This window comes from Rhinopithecus roxellana, chromosome 15 (genome assembly GCF_007565055.1).
Source record: "Rhinopithecus roxellana isolate Shanxi Qingling chromosome 15, ASM756505v1, whole genome shotgun sequence".
In the NCBI taxonomy this organism is placed as follows: Eukaryota; Metazoa; Chordata; class Mammalia; order Primates; family Cercopithecidae; genus Rhinopithecus; species Rhinopithecus roxellana.
In genome coordinates this window covers 22,109,708-22,135,607 of record NC_044563.1, presented here as the reverse complement: position 1 = coordinate 22,135,607, position 25,900 = coordinate 22,109,708, and the positions used below count along the sequence as shown (strand labels likewise).

The window sequence follows — 25,900 nt, the reverse complement described above, 5'->3', positions numbered from 1 at the left end:
TGGAACAGGTTGCTAACACTGTTGTCGTGCATTCTGCAAAGTGATATTTGGGAGCTCATTGAGGGCTATGGTGAAAAAGGAAATATCCTCAGATTAAAACTGGAAAAAGGCCTTCTGAGAAACTGCCTTGCCATGTGCGAATGCAACCCACAGATTTACACGTTTCTCTTCTGTGATCAGTTTGTTAACACAGTTTTCTGGAAATCTGCAATTAGATAGTTCACACCGCAATAAAGCTTGCGGTGAGAAAGGAAATATCCTCAGATGAATACTAGAAAGAAGCTTTCTTAGAAACTTCTTTGTGATATGAGAATTCATCTCACAGAGTTACACTTATGTTTCGTGGAGCAGTCCAGTCCATTACCACTGTCTTTGAGGAACCTGAGAAGGGCTTCTTTGGATCGCATTGATGCCAACGCTGATAAAGGAAATTTCATCAGTTTAGAACGTGAAAGAAGCTTTCTGAGAAACTTCTTTCTGATCAGTGGGTTCATCTCACAGACTTACATCTTAGAACTCAGGAAGCAGTTTGCTAACACTCTTTTCGTGGAAACTGCAAAGTGATATTTGGGAGCCCATAGGAGCCCATGGTGAAAAAGAAAATATCCTCACATAATAACTAGGGAGAAGCTTTCTGAGAGATTGCTCTCTGATGTGTGACTTCATCACACAGAGTTCCACCCTTCCCTTCTTGGAACAGTTTGCTAACACTGTTGTCGTGGATTCTGCCAAGTGATATTTGTGATCCTATAGGGGCCCATGGTGAAAAAGGAAATATCCTCACATAATAACTAGAGAGAAGCTTTCTGAGAGATTGCTTTCTAATGTGTGACTTCATCACACAGAGTTCCAACCTTCCCTTTTTGGAACAGTTTTCTAACACTGTTGTCGTGGATTCTGCAAAGTGATATTTTGGAGCTCATTGAGGGCTATAGTGAAAAAGGAAATATCCTCAGATTAAAACTGGAAAGAAGCCTTCTGAGAAACTGTATTGCCGAGTGTGAATGCAACTCACAGAGTTACACGTTTCTCTTCAGTGATCAGTTTGTTAACACAGTTTTCTGGAAATCTGCAATTAGGTACTTCATAGCGCAATGAAGCTTATGGTGACAAAGGAAATATCCTCAGATGATAACTAGAAAGAAGTTCCTTAGAAGCTTCTTGGTGATTTGTGAATTCATCTCACAGAGTTACACTCATGTTTCGTGGAGCAGTCCATTAACACTGTCTTTGAGGAACCTGAGAAGGGCTTATTTGGATCGCATTGATGCCCACGCTGATAAAAGAAATTTCATCAGTTCAAAACGTGAAAGAAGCTTTCTGAGAAACTTCTTTCTGATCAGTGAGTTCATCTCACAGACTTACAACTTAGACTTCAGGAAGCAGTTTGCTAACACTCTTTTCATGGAAGCTGCAAAGTGATATTTGGGAGCCCATAGGGGCCCATGTTGAAAAAGGAAATATCCTCACATAAAAACTAGAGAGAAGCTTTCTGAGAGATTGCTTTCTGATGTGGGACTTCATCGCACAGAGTTCCACCCTTCCCTTCTTGGAACAGATTTCTAACACTCTTGTCTTGGATTCTGCAAAGTGATATTTGGGAGCCCATGGGGGCCCATGCTGAAAAAGGAAGTATCCTCACGTAATAACTAGCGAGAAGCTTTCTGAGAGATTGCTTTCTGATGTGTGAATTCATCACACAGAATTCCACCCTTCCCTTCTTTTAACAGTTTGATAACACTGTTGTCGTGGATTCTGCAAAGTGATATTTGGGAGCTCATGGAGGGCTATGGTGAAAAAGGATATATCCTCAGATTAAAAGTGGAAAGAAGCCTTCTGAGAAACTGCATTGCCATGTGTTAATGCAACTCACAGAGTTAACGTTTCTCTTCAGTGATCAGTTTGTTATCACATTTTTCTGCAAATCTGTATTTAGATACTTCATAGCGCAATGAAGCTTATGGTGACAAAGGAAATATCCTCAGATGAAAACTAGAAGGAATCTTTCTCAGAAACTTCTTGGTGATGTGTTGGCATAGGCCATGCAGGAGAGGGACGACCCGGACCCTGATCGCATAAGGCTGCTCTTGAGCAGGGCTCAGAGCTTCTGGATGATGGCAAGGCCACTTCCAAGGACTGTGCAGCAGGTGGCGCTGGTGGGCTCTTCTGTATCGCTGGAATAAGCTATGCTATTTTGCTTTACATTTGTTTGATCATTTATATGCGGACATCTATTGGAAGGGATTCACGGTGAGGTCTGGGGAGTGTTACTCATTCGGTAATAGTACTGCCCACCCCCACTCCAGATCTTGGGAAATGGGGCAATACCCATGAGCTGGAAAGATAGAAGAAAAATCTTACCACATTACCCTCGGAAAATTTGGCCCTGGGCCTTTCCCTACAATATGGGTTAATGGCCAGTGGGGGCATGTGATGGGAACACATAAGGGAATAAGGGAAAAAAGGAAATATGGCATTCCCCTAAAGACAAAAATTCTATGCAAAGTTTGTCATGGTTAAACTCCCAACTTATTTCTTATTCTGAGAATTATATAAATGGTGAAAAAATGGCATAAATAGATGGGAGGTTAATTCTATGAAAAGATTTGAGTTTGTGGGACACAGTAAGATGACAAGGATATTAAATTTGGTGCCCTAAACAAAAATGAAAAGTTAAATACTAAAATTAGAAAAAAGAAAAATTGTTATACATAGTCATATAGTCAATGTTAAAGTATAACCTTGCACTTAATAGAGACTGCTGTGCCAGTTCTAAGCCTATAACCAATTGTGCTGCTATAATTGTCCCTATGACCATTTCCTCAGAGATCACACAATGGTCCTGTCTAGCACCTGTAACCGCAAGACCCACCAAGTCTGATATAAGACTTTGTTATGTTAACCATTAAGCTTGCTTATTCCCCAAAAGGTTAACCAAGGAAAGAAGAACAAACTGACCATCCATGAAGAGAACGGTTCTCGATGAACTTCTGAGAATATGCTGATAATCTATATATAATTATGTAATCGCCTGATGCTCTGCTGATTGACAATTGTTCTATAAGATACTATATAAGCCTGTAGTAAAAATCATTCAGGGCTGTCAGCCTTTTGCTGGGCTGCAGTCTTGTCTGTGTCCTCTTGCATGTTGTGTCTGGTGTCTTTATTGTCTCTTGCCACCTTGCCTCTCCCCTTGGGGTACCTCGGTCATGCTAGGGCTGGACCCCAGCAGATTGGCGCCCGAACAGGGACCTGAAGGGGTAAGTATAATATTAAGGTAAGATGTCGGGGCAAGGTTGGACTTTACCTCAAGATTTCTGCAGGTCCCCTGGAAGTTTCAGGTAGAGAGAGGAGGTAAAAAGTAGAAGAACATATTACTGAGAAGCTAGGTGCCATGGGAAATTCCCATAGTTCAGATAGAAGCTTATATGTAGATATTTTGAAATATACCCTGAAAAGGGTAGGTATTAAGACTAATACACATCAATTAGTAGAATTTCTGCAGTTTGTGCAAAAGGTAAGTCCTTGGTTCCCAGAAGAGGGCACCTTAGATGAAGAAATATGGGATAGGGTAGGAAAAAATATGTCACAATGGTATCAGACCAATGGTGGGAAAGACATGCCTATTTATGCATTTTCTTTATGGGGTATTATTAAACATGCATTGTTTTTTTCTAAAGAGCCTAGTGATCTTAAAGATACGCCTTCTTATTCAACTTTCCCTAGTCCAAACACTGAAGATGAAAAGGTGCCATTAATATCAAAACCGCCCTCCGTAGCAGGGTCGGTCAAGAACAAAGAACAAAAACTTTCTCCTTTGAATAATTTAATGGCCGCAGCAACCCACATCCTCTCGAGTTTTGACTCAGGAGGCTAAACGAGCATTAAGGATTATAGAAGAAAAGTTAAATAACCTAACCTTGCTACGTCTGGACTATACTAAACCATTTTCTTTAATTTTGTTAACTACAGAATATACCCCTTCCGGATGTCTATGGCAGGAAGGGCTTCTAGAATGGCTACATTTGCCAGTAGCCCAAAAAAGAGTGTTAGTTTCATATCCAGATTTAGTTGCGTTATTATTATATAAGGGAAGACAAAGAGCTAAAAAATTGTTTGGAAAAGAACCTAATAGTATAATTGTCCCTTATACAGCTCAGCAACTAGATATGTTATTAATAAATAATGATCAATGGCAAATGTGTTATAGTAATTATAAGGGACAAACTTTATATCATTTGCCAAATCATCCCTTGTTACAATTCATCAAAACACATCCAGTTATCTTCCATAGAAAATTCAGTATTACCATTCTGCCACCTCCAGCTAGTTTAGTTTTTACAGACGGTTCCTCTAACGGAACCGCAGCTTATATTATAGATGGGAAACAGTTTTCTACACAATATCCTAAGCAATCTGCTCAAAAGGTAGAACTATTAGCAGTTATAGAAGTATTTAGTAAACTTACAGAAAAAGAATTTAACTTGTATACGGATTCCATGTACATTGTAAATCTATTTCCTCATACTGAATCACCTCCTCTTTCTCCTGTAAAAAGCACTATTCATAATATGTTAGCACAATTACAAACTGCCATTACACAAAGAGTAAAAAGGTTCTTTGTGGGTCATATTAGAGCTCATAAACAGTTACCAGGAAGTCTCCAAGAAGGGAACACTATGGCAGACAAATTAACACAGCAAATATTTTCCTTGTGGAAGAAGCAAAACAAAGTTATGCTATACATCATGAAAATTCTAGAGCTTTAGCACTACAGTTTAAATTAACTAGGGAACAAGCTAGACAGATTGTAAAGCAATGCCATATATGCCCTCAATATCACCCTTCATTACCCATGGGAGTAAATCCCAGGGGACTAAGGGCAAATTCTATTTGGCAGATGGATGTAACACATGTAACTTCATTTGGAAAATTTTCTTATGTACATGTAGTTTTAGACACATTTTCTCATGCTCTGTGGGCTACAGCCAGAACCGGAGAAGCTGTAAAGGATGTTATTCATCATCTTTTTGCGAGCTTTGCAGTTTTAGGAAAACCCCAAACTTTGAAAACAGATAATGCTCCAGCTTATACAGCAAAAAGTTTTAAAAATTTCTGTATACAAATGTCCATTAGTCATGTTACAGGAGTTCCTTATAACCCTCAAGGGCAAGGCATTGTTGAAAGAGCACATCAAAACTTGAAAAACCAGATTCACAAGTTACAACAAGGAGAGTATAAGTATTCCTCTCCCCATCACGTTCTTTCTCATGCTCTCTTTGTGCTAAACCATCTTAATGTTAACAATGAGGACACAACAGCCCTCGAGAGACATTACTCAAAAGAAAGTACACCAGTCACTCTTGTTAAATGGATAGACTTATTAACAGGACAATGGAAGGGACCAGATGTGTTGTTAACCTCGGGTCGAGGATATGCTTGTGTTTTTCCCCAAGATTCGGCCACTCCAATTTGGATACCAGACAGACTAATCAGACATCATGAAACTCCCGTCGCCAACAAAACCCACCATACCCAGGAAACGGTTTCGACCACGGAAAACCCGGCCGCCACCACACCCGACGAGTCATCAGATATCTGAAGTTCAACTTTCTTCTCTTTTTGCTTCCCTGAATCTGACTCAATTCCGTCTTGTGGCTTCTACAAGAAAAAGGAACTTACCAACTTGGGGTGATATAAAAGCTCTTACCACTTCTGCTTTAGCCTTGGTGGAGGGAGAATGCAAACCTGTTACTCCTGAAACTGTCTTTATTGCTATTCTTGCTCTCTTCACAGTCCAGGTAAGTTCTGCACTTTTGCCTATGAACAATCTTATAAACAATACTTATTGGGCTTATGTTCCTAGTCCTCCGTTGTTTCATCTTGCTTCTTGGGATGGCGAAGAAATTCAAGTTTCTTCTCGCTACTTTGAAATTATGGGAGGTGATCCTAATTCGTATACTATACCGCGAGTTTCTGTGCCCTTTGATTTCTATGCTACTACTCATCATGTTCCTTTATGCTTCTCTAAAGATAATACTCCTCCTATGCCACTGTGTAGCTCACTGGCCATGCGCACAGCTGTCGCTGATTCACCCCTCAATGATAAAAAGGCTACTCTTACCTCAGGTCAGAGCAATGATGCTCATTCTCGTTACTTATGGGTCTTATCTTATCTTTCTATTAATGAATACAATTCTTCGGTGAAAACCACCGAACCTTTTACTACTCTAGCCTCCTCTATAAAATTAAGTAAAAATGCCCACCAAGTAGATCATTCTTGGGATCCAATTTCTTACCAAAATGGGCAACCTTTATGGTACAATTGTGCATTTTATAATAAAACTACCACCTTTACTCTTTATAATAGTTCATATAAATTTTATGATTGGTTAATTTCCGGTGTAGGATATGACTACAGAAATTATTTAAATCATAATCAAAGCCATACGTTCATTAACTGGGTCAACAACAAGTTAACTAAAACTAATGAAATTATAGACACTTGGTATTCTCCGGGATGGGTAACACCTACTTGGATATTTAATCACAAAAATAACAAACCTCAGACACAACTATATAGACTAATAGCTGCACTTAATAAAACCACCTTAACTAGACCTACTAATGAAGAGGTAATTAATAATCAAGCTTGTGTACGCTCCCCTTTCTCTATGTTAATATATGACAATATTACTCAGTTACGTTTCTTATCAAGATAATCTATATACAGTAAATTGTACAAAATGCAAAATAACTAACTGCCTTAATACTTCATTTTCTCAGTCTCATTTTTATGTGTTAAAGCGTCCTACTTACATACTATTGCCTGTAAATATATCTGAAGGATGGTACACGGACCCTGGATTAGCAGCTTTGCAAGCTATTAAGCAAGCCTTAACTAGACCTAAACGATTTATTGCTGCATTAATTCTAGGAATCACTGCTTTAATTGCTATCATTGGATCAGTTGCTGCCTCAGCGACCGCCTTGGTACAACAAGTACATACTGCTCAACATGTTAATCATCTATCACTAAATATCTCTAAGGCTTTATTTTTACAAGAAAGCATAGATTAATAGATAGAATAAATGTCTTAGAAGAAGCAGTTTTATATTTAGGGCAAGAAATTCAAAATATTAAAGTACAATTAACTACGGCTTGTCATCATAATTATAAATGGATTTGTGTAACTCTCCTTCCTTACAATCATACAGAAGTAACCTGGGAGCAAATTATCACATTACAGGATTATGGAACCATTCTCTCGCCTATGATATGCAATCTCTACAACAACAAATTACTGATATCTCTCATGCACACTTATCTACAGTTTCCCCTGCAGATGTCACTCAAAGCATAGTAGATTCTTTCCACACCATGGTAAATTCAAAAATACTATCAACATCATTCTACCATATAGCTGCCTTTGCATTTATAATTATTTTGTTTATAATTTTCTTTCCAGTGCTCTCCCGAAGACTCTTCGCCTCTGTGAAAACCCTCCAACAAGAAATTATTCGTTTTAAACTACAAAATAAAAAAGGGGGAAATGGCATAGGCCATGCAGGAGAGGGACGACCCAGACCCTGATCGCATAAGCCTGCTCTTGAGCAAGGCTCAGAGCCCTCTGGCAAGGCCACTTCCAAGGCCTGTGCAGCAGGTGGCGCTGGTGGGCTCTTCTGTATCGCTGGAATAAGCTATGCTATTTTGCTTTGCATTGGGTTGATCATTTATATGTGGACAACTATTGGAGGGGATTCACGGTGAGGTCTGGGGAGTGTTACTCATTCGGCAATTGTACTGCCCACCCCCACTCCAGATCTTGGAAAATGGGGCAATACCCATGAGCTGGAAAGATAGAAGAAAAATCTTGCCACATTACCCTCGGAAAATTTGGCCCTGGGCCTGTCCCTACAATATGGGTTAATGGCCAGTGGGGGTATGTGATGGGAACACATAAGGGAAAAAAGGAAATATGGTATTCCCCTAAAGGCAAAAATTCTATGCAAAATTTGTCATGGTTAAGCTCGCAACTTATTTCATATTCTGAGAATTATATAAATGGTGAAAAAATGGCGTAAATAGATGGGAGGTTAATTCTATGAAAAGATTTGAGTTTGTGGGACACAGTAAGATGACAAGGATATTAAATTTGGTGCCCTAAACAAAAATGAAAAGTTAAATACTAAAATTAGAAAAAAGAAAAATTGTTATACATAGTCATATAATCAATGTCAAAGTATAACCTTGCACTTAATAGAGACTGCTGTGCCAGTTCTAAACCTATAACCAATTGTGCTGCTATAATTGTCCCTATGACCATTTCCTCAGAGATGACACAATGGTCCCGTCTAGCACCTGTAACCACAAGAGCCAACAAGTCTAAGACTTTGTTATGTTAACCATTAAGAATGCTTATTCCCCTAAAGCATAACCAAGGAAAGAACAAACTGACCATACATGAAGAGAATGGTTCTCGATGATCTTCTGAGAATATCCTGATAATCTATATATAATTATGTAATCATCTGATGCTCTGCTGATTGACAATTGTTCTATAAGGTACTATATAAGCCTGTAGTAAAAATCATTCAGGGCTGTCAGCCTTTTGCTGGGCTGCAGTCTTGTCTGTGTCCTCTTGCATGTTGTGTCTGGTGTCTTTATTGTCTCTCGCCACCTTGCCTCTACCCTTTCGGGTACCTTGGTCACGCTAGGGCTGGACCCCGGCAATGTGTGAATTCATCTCCCAGAGTTACTCTTATGTTTGGTGGAGCAGTCCATTAACACTGTCTTTCAGGAACCTGAAAAGGGCTTCTTTGGATCGCATTGAGGCTTGCGCTGATAAAGGAAATTTCACCAGTTCAAAAGGTGAAAGAAACTTGCTGAGAAACTTCTTTCTCATCAGTGAGTTCATCGCACAGATTTACACCTTAGAACTCAGGAAGCAGTTTGCTAACACTCTTTTCGTGGAAACTGCAAAGTGATATTTGGGACCCCATAGGGGCCCATGGTGAAAAAGGAAATATCCTCACATAAAAACTAGAGAGAAGCTCTCTGAGAGATTGCTTTCTGATGTGGGACTTCATCACACAGAGTTCCACCCTTCCATTCTTGGAACAGTTTGCTAACACAGTTGTCATGGAATCTGCAAAGTGATATTTGGGAGCTCATTGAGGGCTATGGTGAAAAAGGAAATATCCTCAGATTAAAACTGGAAAGAATCCTTCTGAGAAACTACATTGCCACGTGTGAATGCAACTCACAGAGTTACACGTTTCTCTTCAGTGATCAGTTTGTTAACACAGTTTTCTGGAAATCTGCAATTAGATACTTCATAGCGCAATGAAGCTTACGGTGACAAAGGAAATATCCTCAGATGAAAACTAGAAAGAATCTTTTTGAGAAACTTCTTGGTAATGTGTGAATTCATCTCACAGAGTTACACTTATTTTTCGTGGAGCAGGCCATTAACACTGTCTTTGAGGAACCTGAGAAGGGCTTCTTTGGATCGCATTAGGCCTACGCTGATAAAGGAAATTTCATCAGTTCAAAACGTGAAAGAAGCTTTCTGAGAAACTTCTTTCTGATCAGTGAGTTCATCTCACAGACTTACAACTTAGACCTCGGGAAGCAGGTTGCTACCACCCTTTTCGTCGATGCTGCAAAGTGATATTTGGGAGACCACAGGGGCCCATGGTGAAAAAGGAAATATCCTCACATAATAACTAGAGAGAAGCTTTCTGAGAAACTGCTATCGGATGTATGACTTCATCACACAGAGTTCCACCCTTCCCTTCTTGAAACAGTTTGCTAACACTGTTGTCGTGGATCCTGCAAAGTGATATTTGGGAGCCCATAGGGGCCCATGGTGAAAAAGGAAGTATCCTCACAAAATAACTAGAGAGAAGCTGTCTGAGAGATTGCTTTCCGATATGTGACTTCATCACACAGAGTTCCACCCTTCCCTTCGTGGAACAGTTTGCTAACACTGTTGTCGGGGTTCTGCAAAGTGATATTTGGGAGCTCATTGAGGGCTATGGTGAAAAAGGAAATATCCTCAGATTAAAAGTGGAAAGAAGCCTTCTGAGAAACTGCATTGCCATGTGTGAATGCAACTCACAGAGATACACGTTTCTCTTCAGTGAACAGTTGGTTAACACAGTTTTCTGGAAATCTGCAGTTAGATACCACATAGCGCAATGAAGCTTACGGTGACAAAGGAAATATCCTCAGATGAAAACGACAAAGAAGCTTTCTTTTTTTTTTCCCTTCTTCCTCCCCCCTCCCCCCTCCCCATAATAGGCCCCAGTGCGTGATGTTCCCCTTCCCGAATCCAAGTGATCTCATTGTTCAGTTCCCACCTATGAGTGAGAACATGCGGTGTTTGGTTTTCTGTTCTTGTGATAGTTTGCTAAGAATGATGGTTTCCAGCTGCATCCATGTCCCTACAAAGGACGCAAACTTATCCTTTTTCATGGCTGCATAGTATTCCATGGTGTATATGTGCCACATTTTCTTAATCCAGTCTGTCACAGATGGACATTTGGGTTGATTCCAAGTCTTTGCTATTGTGAATAGTGCCGCAATAAACTTACGTGTTCGTGTGTCTTTGTAGTAGAATAATTTATAATCCTTTGGGTATATACCCAGTAGTGGGATGGCTGGGTCATATGGTACATCTAGTTCCAGATCCTTGAGGAATTGCCATACTGTTTTCCATAATGGTTGAACTAGTTTACAATCCCACCAACAGTGTAAAAGCGTTCCTATTTCTCCACATCCTCTCCAACACCTGTTGTTTCCTGACTTCTTAATGATTGCCATTCTAACTGGTGTGAGATGGTATCTCATTGTGGTTTTGATTTGCATTTCTCTGATGGCGAGTGATGATGAGCATATTTTCATGTGTCTGTTGGCTGTATGAATATCTTCTTTTGAGAAATGTCTGTTCATATCCTTCCCCACTTTTTGATGGCGTTGTTTGTTTTTTTCTCGTATATTTGTTTGAGTTCTTTTAGAAACTTTTTGTGATGTGTGAATTCATCTCACAGAGTTACACTTCTCTTTTGTTCAGCAGGCCATTATCACTGTAATTGAGGAACCCGAGAAGGGTTTCTTTGAATCGCATTGAGGCCTACGCTGAAAGGAAATGTCATCAGTTCAAATCGTGAAAGACGCCTTTGGAGAAACTTCTCTGTGATATGTGAATTCACGTCACAGAGTTACAGCTTAGTCCTCAGGAAGCAGTTTACTAACACTCTTTTTGTGGAATCTGCAAACTGATCTTCGGGATACCCTAGGGGCCCATGGTGAAAAAGGACATATCCTCAGATAGTAACTAGAGAGAAGCTTTCTGAGAGATTGCTTTCTGATGTGTGACTTCATCACACAGAGTTCCACCCTTCCCTTCTTGGAACAGTTTGCTAACACTGTTGTCATGGATTCTGCAAAGTGATATTTTGGAGGTCATGGAGGGCAATGGTGAAAAAGGAAATATCCTCATATGAAAACTGGAAAGAAGCCTTCTGAGAAACTGCATTGTGATGTGTGAATGCAACTCACAGAGTTACACGTTTCTCCTCAGTCATCAGTTTGCTAACACAGTTTTCTGGAAGTCTGCAATGGGATACTTCCTAGCGCAATGAAGCTTACGGTGACAAAGGAAATATGCTCAGATGAAAAGTAGAAAGAACTTTCTTAGACACTTCTTGGTGATGTGTGAATTCATCTCACAGAGTTCCACTTATGTTTCATGGAGGAGTCCATTAACACTGTCTTTGAGGAAACTGAGAAGGGTTTCTTTGGATCGCATTGAGGCCTATGCTGAGAAAGGAAATATCATCAGTTCAAAACGTGAAAGAAGCTTTCTGAGAAACGTCTTTGTGTCTGGGAATTCACCGCACAGTGTTACAGCTTAGTCCTCAGAAACAGTTTCCTAACACTCTTTTCATGGAAACTGCAAAGTGATCTTTGGGAGCCCGTAGGGGCCCATGGTGAAAAAGGAAATATCCTCAGATAATAACTTGAGAGCAGCTTTCTGAGAGATTGCTTTCTGATGTGTGACTTCATCACACAGTGTTCCGCCCATCCCTTCCTGGAACAGTTTGCTAACACTCTTGTCGTGGATTCTGAAAAGTTATACTTGGGAGCTCATGGAGGCAATGGTGAAAAAGGAAATATCCTCAGATCAAAACTGGAAAGAAGCCTTCTGAGAAACTGCATTTCGATTTGTGAATGCAACTCACAGAGTTACACCTTTTCCTCAGTCATCACTTTGCTAACAGTTTTCTGTAAATCTGCAATGGGGTCCTTCTTAGCGCAATGAAACTTATGGTGACAAAGGAAATTTCCTCAGATGAAAACTAGAAAGAAGCTTTCTAGAACACTTCTTGGTGATGGGAGAATTCATCTCACAGAGTTCCACTTATGTTTCGTGGAGGAGTCCATTAACACTGTCTTTGAGGAACCTGAGAAGGGTTTCTTTGGATCGCATTGAGGCCTACGCTGAGAAAGAAAATATCATCAGTTCAAACCGTGAAAGTAGCTTTCTGAGAAACTTCTTTTTGTTCTGTGAATTCACCTCGCAGTGTTACAGCTTAGTCCTCTGGAAGCAGTTTGCTAACACTCTTTTCTGGGAATCTGCAAAGTGAACTTTGGCAGCCCATGGGGTAACATGGTGAAATAGGAAATATCCTCAGATAACAACGAGAGAGAACCTTCTGAGAGATTGCTTTCTGATGTGTGACTTCATCACACAGAGTTCCACCCATCCCTTCTTGGAACAGTTTGCTAACACTGTTGTCATGGATTCTGCAAAGTGATATTTGGGAGCTCATGGAGGCAATGGTGAAAAAGGAAATATCCTCAGATCAAAACTGGAAAGAAGCCTTCTAGAAACTGCATTGCGATGTGTGAATGCAACTCACAGAGTTACACGTTTCCCTTCAGTCATCGGTTTGCTAACACAGTTTTCTGGAAACCTGCAAAGGTATAATTCTTAGCGCAATGAAGCTTACGGTGATAAAGGAAATATCCTCAGATGAAAACTAGAAAGAAGCTTTCCTAGACATTCTTGGTGATGTGTGAATTCATCTCACAGAGTTACACTTATGTTTCGTGGAGGAATCCATTAACACTGTCTTTAAGGAACCTGAGAAGGGATTTTTTGTTTCGCATTGAGGCCTACACTGAGAAAGGGAATATCATCAGTTCAACACGTGAAAGAAGCTCTCTGAGAAACTTCCTTGTGATCTGGGAATTCACCCCACAGAGTTACATCTTAGTCCTCAGGAAGAAGTTTACTAACACTCTTTTCGTGGAATGTGCAAATTGATCTTAGGAGACCGTAGGAGCCCATGGTTAAAAAGTACATATCCTCAGATAATAACCAGAGAGAAGATTTCTGAGAGATTGCTTCCTCATGTGTGACTTCATCACACAGAGTTCCACCCTTCCCTCCTTGGAACAGATTGCAAACACTGTTGTGGTGGATTCTGCAAAGTGATATTTGGGAGCTCCTGGAGGGCAATGGAGAAAAAGGAAATATCCTCAGATCAAAACGAGAAAGAAGCCTTCTGAGAAACTCCATTGGGATGTGTGAATGCAACTCACAGAGTTACACGTTTCTCTTCAGTCATCGGTTTGCTAACACAGTTTTCTGGAAATCTGAAGTGGGATATTTCTTAGCGCAATGAAGCTTACAGTGACAAAGGAAATATCCTCAGATGAAAACTAGAAAGATGCTTTTTAGAAACCTCCTGCTGATGTGTGAATTCATCTCACAGAGTTACACTTCTCTTTTGTTCAGCAGGCCGTTATCACTGTAATTGAGGAAACTGAGAAGGGTTTCTTTGGATCGCATTGAGGCCTACGCTGAAAGGAAAAATCATCAGTTCAAATCGTGAAAGACGCTTTCGGAGAAACTTCTTTGTGATCTGTGAATTCACGTCACAGAGTTACAGCTTAGTCCTCAGGAAGCAGTTTACTAACACTCTTTTCGTGGAATCTGCAAATTGATCTTTGGGATACCAAGGGGCCCATGATGAAAAAGGACATATCCTCAGATAGTAACTAGAGAGAAGCTTTCTGAGAGATTGCTTTCTGATGTGTGACTTCATCACACAGAGTTCCACTCTTCCTTTCTTGGAACAGTTTGCTATCACCACTGTGGTGGATTCTGCAAAGTGATATTTGGGAGGTCATGGAGGGCAATGGTGAAAAAGGAAATATCCTCATATGAAAACTGGAAAGAATCCTTCTGAGAAACTGCATTGTGATGTGTGAATGCAACTCACAGAGGTACACGTTTCTCCTCAGTCATCAGTTTGCTAACACAGTTTTCTGGAAATCTGCAATGGGATACTTCCTAGTGCAATGAAGCTTACGGTGACAAAGGAAATATGCTCAGATGAAAAGTAGAAAGAACTTTCTTAGACACTTCTTAGTGATGTGTGAATTCATCTCACAGAGTTCCACTTATGTTTCATAGAGGAGTCCGTTAACACTGTCTTTGAGGAAACTGAGAAGGGTTTCTTTGGATCGCATTGAGGCCTATGCTGAGAAAGGAAATATCATCAGTTCAAAACGTGAAAGAAGCTTTCTGAGAAACGTCTTTGTGTCTGGGAATTCACCGCAGAGTGTTACAGCTTAGTCCTCAGAAACAGTTTCCTAACACTCTTTTCATGGAAACTGCAAAGTGATCTTTGGGAGCCCGTAGCGGCCCATGGTGAAAAAGGAAATATCCTCAGATAATAAGTAGAGAGAATCTTTCTGAGAGATTGCTTTCTGATGTGTGACTTCATCACACAGTGTTCCACCCTTAACATCTTGGAACAGTTTGCTAACACTGGTGTCGTGGATTCTGCAAAGTGATATTTGGGAGCTCATGGAGGGCAATGGTGAAAAAGGAAATATCCTCATATCAAAACTGTATAGAGCCTTCTGAGAAACTGCATGTCGATTTGTGCATGCAACTCAAGAGGTACACCTTTCCTCAGTCATCACTTTGCTAACAGTTTTCTGTAAATCGGCAATGGGGTCCTTCTTAGCGCAATGAAACTTATGGTGAAAAAGGAAATTTCCTCAGATGAAAACTGAAAGAAACTTCCTTAGACACTCTTGGTGATGTGTGAATTCATCTCACAGATTCCCCTTATATTCGTGGAGCAGTCCATTACACTGTTTTGATGAACCAGAGAAGCGTTCTTTTGGATCGCATTGAGGCATCCGCTGAGATAGAAATATAATCACTTAAAACCTGGAAAGAAGCTTCTGAGAACTTCTTTGAGATCTGTGATTCACCCCACATGGTTACAGCTTATATCCAGGAAGGAGTTTGCTAACACTCTTTTCGTGGAATCTGCAAGTCATCTTTTGGAGTCCGTAGCGGCCCAAGGTGAAAAAGAAATTATCCTCAGATAATGACTACGAGAAGCTTTCGAGGAATGCTTCTGATGTGTGACTTCTTCAACAGAGTTCCACCCTCCCTTCCTGGAACAGTTTGGTAACACTGTTGTCGTGGATTTGGAAAGTGGTATTTGGGATCTCAAGGAGGGCAATGGTGAAAAAGGAAATATCCTCATATGAAAACTGTATAGAAGCCTTCTGAGAAACTGCATTGCGATGTGTGAATGCAACTCACAGAGTTACACGTTTCTCTTCAGTCATCAGTTTGCTAACACAGTTTTCTGGAAATCTGCAAAGGGATACTTCTTAGCGCAATGAAGCTTACGGTGACAAAGGAAATATCCTCAGATGAAATCTTGAAAGAAGCTTTTCTTAGAACACCTTGGGTGATGTGTGAATTCATTTCACAGAGTTCACTTATGTTTCCTGGAGCAGTCCATTACACACTGTCTTTCAGGAAAGAAGGGCTTCTTTGGATTGCATTGAGGCCTACGCTGAAAAAGGAAATTCACTCAGTTCAAAAAGTGAAAGAATCTTCTGAGAGACTCTTGTGGTCTGTGGAATTCACGTCACAGTGTTACAGCTTAGTCCTCAGGACACTGTTTGCTAACACTCTTTTCGTGCAAACTGCAAAGTTATCTTGGGAGCCCATAGTGGGCCATGGTGAAAAAGGAAATATTTCAGATAATAACTAGAGAGAAGCTTTCTGAGAGATTGCTGTCTGATGGGTGACTTCATCATACAGAGTTCCACTTTTCCCTCTTGGAAACAGTTTGCCAACCCTTTTGTCATGGATTCTGCAAAGTGATATTTGAGCTCATGGAGGGCAACGGGAAAAAGGAACTATCCCAGACGAAACTGGAAAGAAGCCTTTTGAGAAACTGCATTGCGATGTGTGGACTGCAACTCACAGAGTTACACGTTTCTCTTCAGTCATCAGTTTGCTGACACAGTTTTCTGGAAATCTGCAATGGGATACTTCTTAGCGCAATGAAGCATATGGTGACAAAGGAAATCCTCAGATGAAAAGTAGAAGAAGCATTCTTAGACACTTCTGGTGATGTGTGAATCATCTCACAACTTACACTTACGTTTCTTGGAGCAGTCCATAACACTGTCTTTGAGGAACCTGAGAAGGGCTTCTTTGTATCAACTTGAGGCCGAGCTGACAAGAAAATAACAGTCCAAAACGTGAAAGAAGCTTCTGAGAAACTCAGTGGTGATCTGAACTCAACACACAGTGTTACAGCTTAGTCCTCAGAAGCAGTTTGCAAAACTCTTTTCGTGGAATCGGCAAAGTGATCTTTGGGATCTCCGAGGGGCCCATGGTGAAAAAGGAAATATCCTCAGATAATAACTAGAGGAAGCTTCTGAGAGATTGCTTTCTGATGTGTGACTTCTCCACACAGAATCCACCCTTCCCTACTTGGAACAGTTGCTAACACTGTTGTGAGGATTCTGCAAAGTGCTATTTGGGATCTCATGGAGGGCAAGTGTGAAAAAGAAAAAATCCTCAGATCAAAACTGGAAAGAATCCTTCTGAGAAACTGCATTGCGATGTGTGAATGCAACTCACAGGGTTACACGATTCTGTTCAGTCATCAATTTGATAAGACATTTAATGGAAATGGTGACGTGATTCTTCTAACGCAATGAAACTTACGGAACAAAGGAAATATCCTCAGATGAAAACTAGAAAAAGGCTCTTAGACACTTCTTGGTATGTGTGAATTCATCTCACAGAGTTCCACTATGTCATGGAGCAGTCCATAACACTGCTTTCAGGGACTGGAGAAGGGTTTCTTTGGACCGCATTGAGGCCTACGCTGAGAATGAAAATCATCAGTTCAAAACGTAAAAGAAGCGGTCTGAGAAACTCTTTGTGATCTGTGAATTCACCTCACAGAGTTCCAACTTAGTCTTCAGGAAGCAGTTTGTTAACACTCTTTTTCATGGAATCTGCAAAGTGATGTTTTGGGAGCGCATAGGGGCCATGGTGAAAAAGGAAATATCCTCAGATAGTAACTAAGAGAAGCTTTCTGCATATGTGCTTTCTGATGTGTGATTCATCACACAGAGTTCCACCCTTCCCTTCTTGAAACAGTTTGCTAACACTGTTGCCAGGATTCCGCAAAGCGTTATTTGGGAACTCATGGAGGGCAATGGTGAAAAAGGAAATATCCCAGATCAAAACTGAAAGAAGCCTTCTGAAAACTGCATTGTGATGTGTGAATGCAACTCACAGAGCTACACGTTTCTCCTCAGTCTCAGTTTGCTACCACAGTTTTCTGGAAATCGCCATGGGATACTCTTAGCGCAATGAAGCTTAAGGTGACAAAAGAATTTCCTAAGAATGAACACTAGAAAAAGCTTTCTTATACCTTCTTGGTGATGTGTGAATTCATCTCACAGAGTTCCACTTATGCTTCGCGAGGAGTCCATTATCACTGTTTTGAGGAACAAGAGAAGGGTTTCTTTGGATAGCATTTAGGCCTACGCGGAGAAAGAAAATATCATCAGTTTAAAACGTGAAAGAAGCTTCCTGAAAACTTCTTTGTGATTGGGAATTCACGCACAGTTACAGCTTATCCTCAGGAAGCTTGTTTCCTGACACCTTTTCGTGGAATCGGCAAAGTGAACTTTGGGAGCCCAAAGGGCCCATGGTGAAAAAGGAATATCCTCAGATAATAATTATAGAGAAGTGTTCTGAGATGACTGCTTTCTGATGTGTGACTCATCACCACAGAGTTGCACCCTTCCCGTCTTGGAACAGTTTTCCTAACACGGTTGTCGTACATTCTCCAAAGGTGATATTGGGGATCTCAAAGAGGGCAATGGTGAAAAAGGAATATCCTCATATCAAAACTGGAAAGAAGCCTTCTGAGAAACGCATTGCGATGTGTGACTGCAACTCACAGAGTTACACGTTCTCTTCAGTCATAGTTTGCTAACACAAGTTTTCTGGAAATCGGCAAAGGGATACTTCTTAGCGCAATGAAGCTTACGGTGACAAAGGAAATATCCTCAGATGAAATCTGGAAAGAAGCTTTCTTAGACACTTCTTGGTGATGTGTGAATTCATTTCACAGAGTTCACGTATGTTTCTTGGAGCAGTCCATTAACATGTCTTTGAGGAACCTGAGAAGGCTTCTTTGGATCGCATTGAGGCCTACACTGAAAGGAAATTTTATCAGTTCAGAAAGTGAAAGAATCTTTCTGAGAGACTTCTTTTGTGATCTGGGAATTCACGTCACACTGTTACAGCTTAGTCCTCAGGACACTGTTTGCTAACACTCTTTTCGTGCAATCTGCAACGTTATCTTTGGGAGCCCATATATGGCCCATGGTGAAAAAGAAATATTCTCAGATAATAACTAGAGAGAAGCTTCTGAGAGATTGCTGTCTGATGGGTGACTTCATCATACAGAGCTCCACTTTTCTCTCTTGGAACAGTTTGCTAACACTTTTGTCGTGGATTCTGCAAAGTGATATTTGGGAGCTCATGGAGGGCAACGGTGAAAAAGAACTATCCTCAATCGAAACTGGAAAGAAGCCTTTTGGGGAAACTGCATTGCGATGTGTGAATGCAACTCACAGAGTTCACTTTTCTCTTCAGTCATCAGTTTGCTAACAGAGTTTTCTGGAAATCTGCAATGGGACTTCTATCGCAATGAAGCATATGGTGACAAAGGAAATTTCCCAGATGACACTAGAAAGAAGCTCTTAGACACTTCTTGGTGATGTGTGAATTCATCACACGAACACTTACGTGTCTTTGAGCAGTCCATTAAACACTGTCTTGAGGAACCTGAGAAGGGCTTTTTGGATCGCATTGAGGCCAACCCTGAGAAAGAAAATATCACCAGTCCAAAACGTGAAAGAAGCTTCTGAGAAACTTCATTGGATCTGTGAACTCAACACACGTGTTACAGCTTAGTCCTCAGGAAGCAGTTTGCTACACTCTTTTCGTGGAATCTGCAAAGTGATCTTTGGGATCTCCTAGCTGTTTTTGTTTTTCTAAGACCACCGAGCGGGTACAAAAGAAACAGCGACTAGGAAGGGTAGGAGCAAACGGCAAGTTTATTTTGGGTCACCTAGCTTCAAGGCAAGAAGGGTGGGTGGGAGAGGTTCTGTTGGCCCCCCGACAAAAGGGGCCCCCAGAGTCCCCCGTAACGCTCTCGACGGAGTTCCCACAGCCCTGACATCCCGACAGGAGTGGAGGACTGAGGAAGGCCGCGCGTGGCTGCCTCCGGAGCGGCTTTTCTAGGAGTGGGAGGGCAATAGGCGGGACACGGGCGTGTCAGGGGGCGTTCCACAGGTGCGACCAGGTAAATCTGGTCTCTTCAGATTGACATCACCTGGCGCATGCCTAGTTGGTCTGCGCCTTCCCGGGTCGCCGCTGGATTTTCGCGCGCCGCGGGAAAAGTTGGGGGATGAAGAACCCGGAAGTGCGCCATCTGCCTCCGTTCATCCAAACAGTCCAACCTTTTATTGATAATAGTGATAGGGGCGCCGTGGTCTGTCTGGCTACTTCCTGCTGTTAAGGGGCGCTGTTAAGTTCGGGCCCATGGTTGGCATTTGGATGTACGTAATGAAGAATAAAATAAAGCACAGTATTAGTATAGGACGAGGTATGGAAGCATTTTGAGGGTTTGAATGTTAGTGTCTGCTAGGCCTGACTTGCTAACATAATAGCAGCACTTCTCGCTAAGGAAGAGACAAGTGCCTCCTTTTCAGCTTGTAAACAATCTAGGGCTTGCCTGTTTTGGGCAGCTACTTAGGCTATTGAGGTAGTTCGGCGCTGCAGGGAGGCCAGGCTTTCAGCTGATTCCAATAACAGAGGGAGGAAAAAACAGCCCGTTTTGATGGGAGTGGCGACTGGCATGAAAGTTCTGGAAATCTGCTACTTCTGCCTGGCTGTATAGAGTTAGACTGGGGACCAAGGACACGGGGACATAAGGGATCAGTTAGTGGCTGTAGGTTAAGAGTTTTAGAGAGAGATCAGTTGCACAGAAAATAGCCTTCAATGGGGGCTGTTTTGGCCTCCATCGGGTGCCTGAGATGATTACCTCAGGATGAATTTGGAGTTGAATAACGGAAAGGAAGGATTGGGCAGTTGCACGAGAAATAGCCTTCAATGGGGGCCGTTTTGGCCCCATGGGTGCCTGAGTATGATTACCTCAGGATGAATTGGAGTTGAATAACGGAAAGGAAGGATGGCGCAGTTGCACGAGAAAAGCCTTCATGGGGGCCGTTTTGGCCCATTGGGTGCCTGAGTATGATTACCTCAGGATGAATTTGGAGTTGAATAACGGAAAGGAAGGATTGGCAGTTGGCACGAGAAATGCCTTCAATGGGGCCGTTTTGGCTCCATTGGGTGCCTGAGTATGATTACCTCAGGATGAATTTGGGAGCTGATAACGGAAAGGAAGGATTGGGCAGTAGCACGAGAAACACCCTTAAGGAAAACAACTGGCAGAACTATGTACTACTGAGTGTGTTCGGCGTGTCTTATGGCCAAGTTTCAGTGATGAGAAAAAATTGCCATACAGTAGCGGACTAGCAAGGGCGAGTCTATGAGTGAAACAGCAATATAAGTAAAAATGAGACTTCATTTTCAGTGTAGTCACGGAGTGTCCCTTGCCACTGGAGATGTGTCTGGGTCCTCCCATGTGAAAGCAAAAAGGAACTGGCAGCTGTGTGTAGGGTATGGTAAAGAAAGCATCCTTAAGGTCAGCACAGTAAAATAAGTAGAATTGGTGGGGATATGGGACAGAAGGGTGTAAGGGTTGGGAACTACAGGGTGCGTGGGACGGGTGGCTTCATTGACTAGCCGAAGATCCTGTACTAACCTATACGTTCCATCTGCCTTTTTAACTGGAAGTATGGAGTGTTACAGGGGGAATGTGGTGCGGACAAGAATATGTTGGCTAAGTAGTCGCATGATAATGGCTTTAAAACCTTGTAGATTGTGTTGGAGAGAGAGAGAATTGGGGGCGGTTTGGGAACGAGTGGGATCTTTGAGCTGACGAGAAACTGGTGGTGTGAGCAGCTATGACCGTGGTGGAAGTGTCCCCCACTGAGGGTGTACAGAAATAGGGAAGATGGGGGCGGGGGGCGACATAGGAGGAGCCTGTGCACTTGCACAAAGCATGAGCAACAGGTCATGAGGGGGTTGAAGGGGAGTGGATGAGTTGGTGGAATGTAAACGGAGGCCTTAAGGTGCCAGGATGTCTCGGCCTAGTAAGGGGGTAGGGCATGAGGGTATAATGAGGAACGAGTGCACAAAGTAGTTGTTGGCCAGGCAGCAATTAAGGAGTGGAGTTTTTCGTGGGGATGGCTTTCCGTCTACCCCTATACAGAGATATCGGATTGAAGGCTAGGTCCAGAGAGGACGGCAAAACAGAATAGGTAGCCTCGCTATCTATTAAAAATCAATTGTCTCCCGCTACCAGGAGAGTACCCGCGCTCGGCGAGGGTGATGGGGGTCCCCGATCTCGGCACCTTCACTTGTCTCATCGTCCAGTAGAGAGCTGGAAGGAGCTCCCAGGATCCGGGGAAAGGGGGTCACGTGGAGACGCAGCACCTGTTTCTCAGGGTGGGGCAATCAGACTTCCAGTGTCCTCCCTGCTGGCAAGCAGGGCAGGGGCTTGCTGGTGGAGAGCTTGGGACATTCATGGGCCCAAGTGTCCGGACGCCTGCACTTATGGCAAGGCTGCGTTGGGGCTCGGGGGACCTTGCGGACACCTGTTGGCATAGTGTCCCGCCTTGCCGCACTTATAGCAGCTCTTTGGTAGCCTTGGAGTCTGCGGAGTAGTGCTCTCTGGTCGGGGTTACAACTGGGCCGTAAAGCCGCTGCTAGGAGCTGGGCCTTCTGTTTGAGGCGTGCCTGTCACACTGCCTCAGCCGTCTCCTCTTGAGTTATAGACCTAAAGGCTAATTTAACCAGGCTGTTATTGGTGCCTGAGGACCATCCTCTACTCTGAAGTTTCTTACAATGTCAGGAGCTGATTGAGAATGAAATAAGACGCCAAAATGGTGCCCCTGTAGGGGAGGCCGGATCTAACCGGGTATATTGGGTTAGAACCTCAGTCAGCCTATTTAAGAATGCGGCTGGATTTTCTTCTGGATTTTGAATAATTTCTTTTAATTTGTTAAAATTTACAGTTTTGTTTGAGGCTGTTTGCATCCAGCCAACAAACACTAACCATTATGTCTCGCCTACGGCGCCCAGGCTGGTTTGCTTGATAGTTCCACCGGGTCTGCCGAGGGGACTGCTTGCTCCCCTAGTGGGATGGTGGCGTCAGTTAAATGTAGTGGGTTGGCGGCTGCCTGGCGGGCCGCTAGGATGCGCCTTGCTCCTCAGGGTTTAGGGTGGAGTTTAGGATAACCTGAGGTCATGCCAAGTTAAGTCATAGGCCGGACAAAGGTATCAAATACTTTATGTACGGTGGGATTAGCTGAAAATCCCCAAACGCTTCTCCAATTTTGGAAAGATCGGCCAATGAAAAAGGGACGTGCACTCTGACTACCCCTCCGCCCCAGCCACCTCTCGCAAAGGGCGATAACACTGTAGGAGGGTGTGGGGCAGGAGTGGAGGCATCACAGGAGCCTTAGAGCGGGTGTGTGCAGAGACAGGAGACTCAAGACAGCCAGTTGGGGGCCCCGAAGGAAGCACGGGACTGAGTGGATTACTAGTAGGTAAGGAAAAGGAAGGAGGAGTCCAAGCGGAGGGAGGAGAAGTATATGGGCGGAAGTGAGGGGAAAGCCAGATCCTCCTCGTGAACAGAAAGGAATGAAGACTCCTCTTTTTTGGGTTCCTGTGGGCCGGCGTCCTTGGCTAGCATAACTTGGGCCAAGAGCATCAGCTACACAGTGTCGGGACGAGAGCGTAAGGCCAAAAAGCCTTGTACGTAATTAATTTCAGACCACTTGCCTAGCACTGGCAGAAATTGCTGAGGTCGATCACGCCACAGGGAAAGAAAATTAACTGCTTCCTCCTAAGGTCTTGTTCAAGCTGTAAGGTTTTTAAATTGGCTGGAGGCACCCTAAGGGGTGCTCTTTGGAAATTTGGATGGGGTTTCCCATTTGTTTTCCACCACCAACACAATGGACCCAATGGACATGGGAATGGATCCCTGCCTGGCTTCAAAGCGTCCTTTGGAACCAGCAGAGACAGACGAGAGGCTCTTGAAGCCTAAGGGAGATTACCTTCAGGCAGACGTCTCCGTCCTGAACGGGTCCCCGAGCCACTGGGTGGCTCCAATTGGACCCCGGACCTGCGCAGGATTTCTGGCCGAGGGAGGTAAAGAGGAGACAAGGGCACTTACCCAGAGAGCCGTGAGAGTGAGGGAAGCGGGTCTCAGGTCCTGGTCCGTCTGCTGCGTGGGAGCAGGAGGAGGTTCCTCTCACCACCCTTAGAGGCCTGAGGAGGGGTCTCCTCCCGGGTCTTCAGCACCAACTGTTTGTGTTTTTCTAAGACCACCAGAGCGGGTACAAAGAACCAGTGACTAGGCAAGGGTAGGAGCAAAACTGCAAGTTTATTTTGGTCACCTAGCTTCAAGGGAAGAAGGTGGGTAGGGAGAGGCTGTTGGCCCCCCGAAAAAAAAGGGGCCCCAGAGTCACCCGTACAGCTCTAGGACGGAGTTCCCACAGCCCTGACATCCCGACAGGAGTGAGGATCGGAGGAAGGCCGCGCGTGGCGTGCCTCCGGAGCGGCTTTTCTAGGTGTGGAAGGGCAATAGGCGGGCAGAGGCTGTGGGGGGGCTTCCACAGGTGCGACCAGGTAAATCTTGGTCTCCTCAGATTGAACACCTGGCGCATGCCTAGTTGGTCTGCACCTTCCCGGGTCGCTGGCTGGGATTTTCGCGCGCGGCGAAAATTGGGGGGATGAAGAACCAGGAAGTGCGCCATCTTGCCTCCGTTCATCCAAACACTAGGGGCCCATGGGTGAAAAAAGAAATATCCTCAGATAATAACAGAGAGAAGCTTTTGAGAGATTGCTTTCTGAGTGTGACTTCATCACACAGAGATCCACCCTTCCCTTCTTGAACAGTTTGCTAACCTGTTGTCGAGGATTCCCGCAAGTGCTATTTGGGATCTCATGGAGGGCAAGTGTGAAAAGGAAATATCCTCAGACAAAACTGGAAAGAATCCTGAGAAACTGCATTGCCGATGGGTGATGCAACCAACAGGTTACACATTCTGTTCAGCCATTAATGTGATAAGACATTTTCTGGAAATGTGCAAAGTGATATCTTAACGCAATGAAACTTACGGTGACAAGGAAATATCCCAGATGAAAACTAGAAAGAAGCGCTCTTAGACACTTCTTGTATGTGTGAATTCATCTCACAGAGTTCCACTTAGTATCGTGGAGCGATCCATTACACTGTCTTCGGGACTGAGAAGGTTCTTGGACCGCATTGAGCCTACGCTGAGAATGAAAAATAATCAGTCAAAACGTAAAAGAAGCTGTCCGAGAAACTTTTGTGATCTGTGAATTCACCCACAGAGTTCCAACTTAGTCTTCAGGAAGCAGTTTGCTAACACTCTTTTCATGGAATCTGCAAAGTGATTTTGGGAGCCCATAGGGGCCATGGTGAAAAAGGAAATATCCTCAGATAGTAACTAGAGAGAAGCTTTCTCGCATATTGCTTTCTGATGTGTGATTTCATCACACAGAGTTCCACCCTTCCCTTCTGAAACAGTTTGCCAACACTGTTGTCACGGATTCCGCAAAGCGTTATTGGGAACTCATGGAGGGCAATGTGGAAAAAGGAAATACCCTCAGATCAAAACGGGAAAGAAGCCTTCTGAGAAACTGCATTGTGATGGGTGAATGCAACTCAAGAAGCACACGTTCTCCTTCAGTCATCAGTTTGCTACCACAGTTTTCTGGAAATCTGCCATGGATACTTCTTAGCGCATGAAGCTTAAGGTTACAAAGGAAGTATCCTCAGATGAACACTAGAAAGAAGCTTTCTTATACACTTCTTGGTGATGTGTGATTCATCTCACAGAGTTCCACTTATGTTTCACGGAGGAGTCCATTATCACTGTTTTGAGGAACCAGAGAAGGATTTCCTTGGATAGCATTTAGGCCCGTACGCTGAGAAAGAAATATCATCATTTCAAACGTGAAGAAACTTCTGAGAAACTTCTTTTGTGATCTGGGAATTCACGCACAGGCTTACGGCTAGTCCTCAGGAAAGCTGTTTGCTGACACTCTTTTCGTGGAATCTGCAAAGTGAACTTTGGGAGCCCATAGGGGCCCATGGTGAAAAAGGAAATATCCTCAGAAATAATAGAGAGAAGTGTTGCGAGAGACGCTTTCTCAGGTGTGACTTCATCACACAGAGTTCCACCCTTCCCTTCTTGGAACAGTTTTCTAACACTCTGGTCGTGCATTCTCCAAAGTGATATTTGGGATCTCAAGGACGGCATGGGTGAAAAAGGAAATATCCTCAATCAAAACTGGAGAAGACTTTT

At 43.0% G+C, this 25,900-nt stretch overlaps 1 protein-coding gene across 4 annotated transcripts; it reads left to right on the top strand.

The window, feature by feature from the left end:
* The first annotated feature begins 5,389 nt into the window (after positions 1-5,389).
* On the top strand, positions 5,390-7,546 carry LOC115893464 (pyrin domain-containing protein 3-like). 4 transcript variants are annotated; one of them, XR_004053453.1, is made up of 2 exons: positions 5,390-5,801; positions 6,034-6,123. XR_004053453.1 is itself a non-coding variant. In XM_030917223.1 (2 exons), the coding sequence occupies exons 1-2, from the start codon at positions 5,502-5,504 to the stop codon at positions 7,497-7,499; spliced, it is 330 nt and encodes a 109-aa protein (XP_030773083.1). In that variant the 5' UTR covers positions 5,390-5,501; the 3' UTR covers positions 7,500-7,546. The 4 variants fall into 4 exon arrangements, 3 of the variants coding, with proteins under 3 accessions (XP_030773083.1, XP_030773085.1, XP_030773084.1); XM_030917223.1 differs by lacking the exon at positions 6,034-6,123 and adding an exon at positions 7,470-7,546; XM_030917225.1 differs by lacking the exon at positions 6,034-6,123 and adding an exon at positions 7,219-7,275.
* The last annotated feature ends 18,354 nt before the right edge of the window (positions 7,547-25,900 follow it).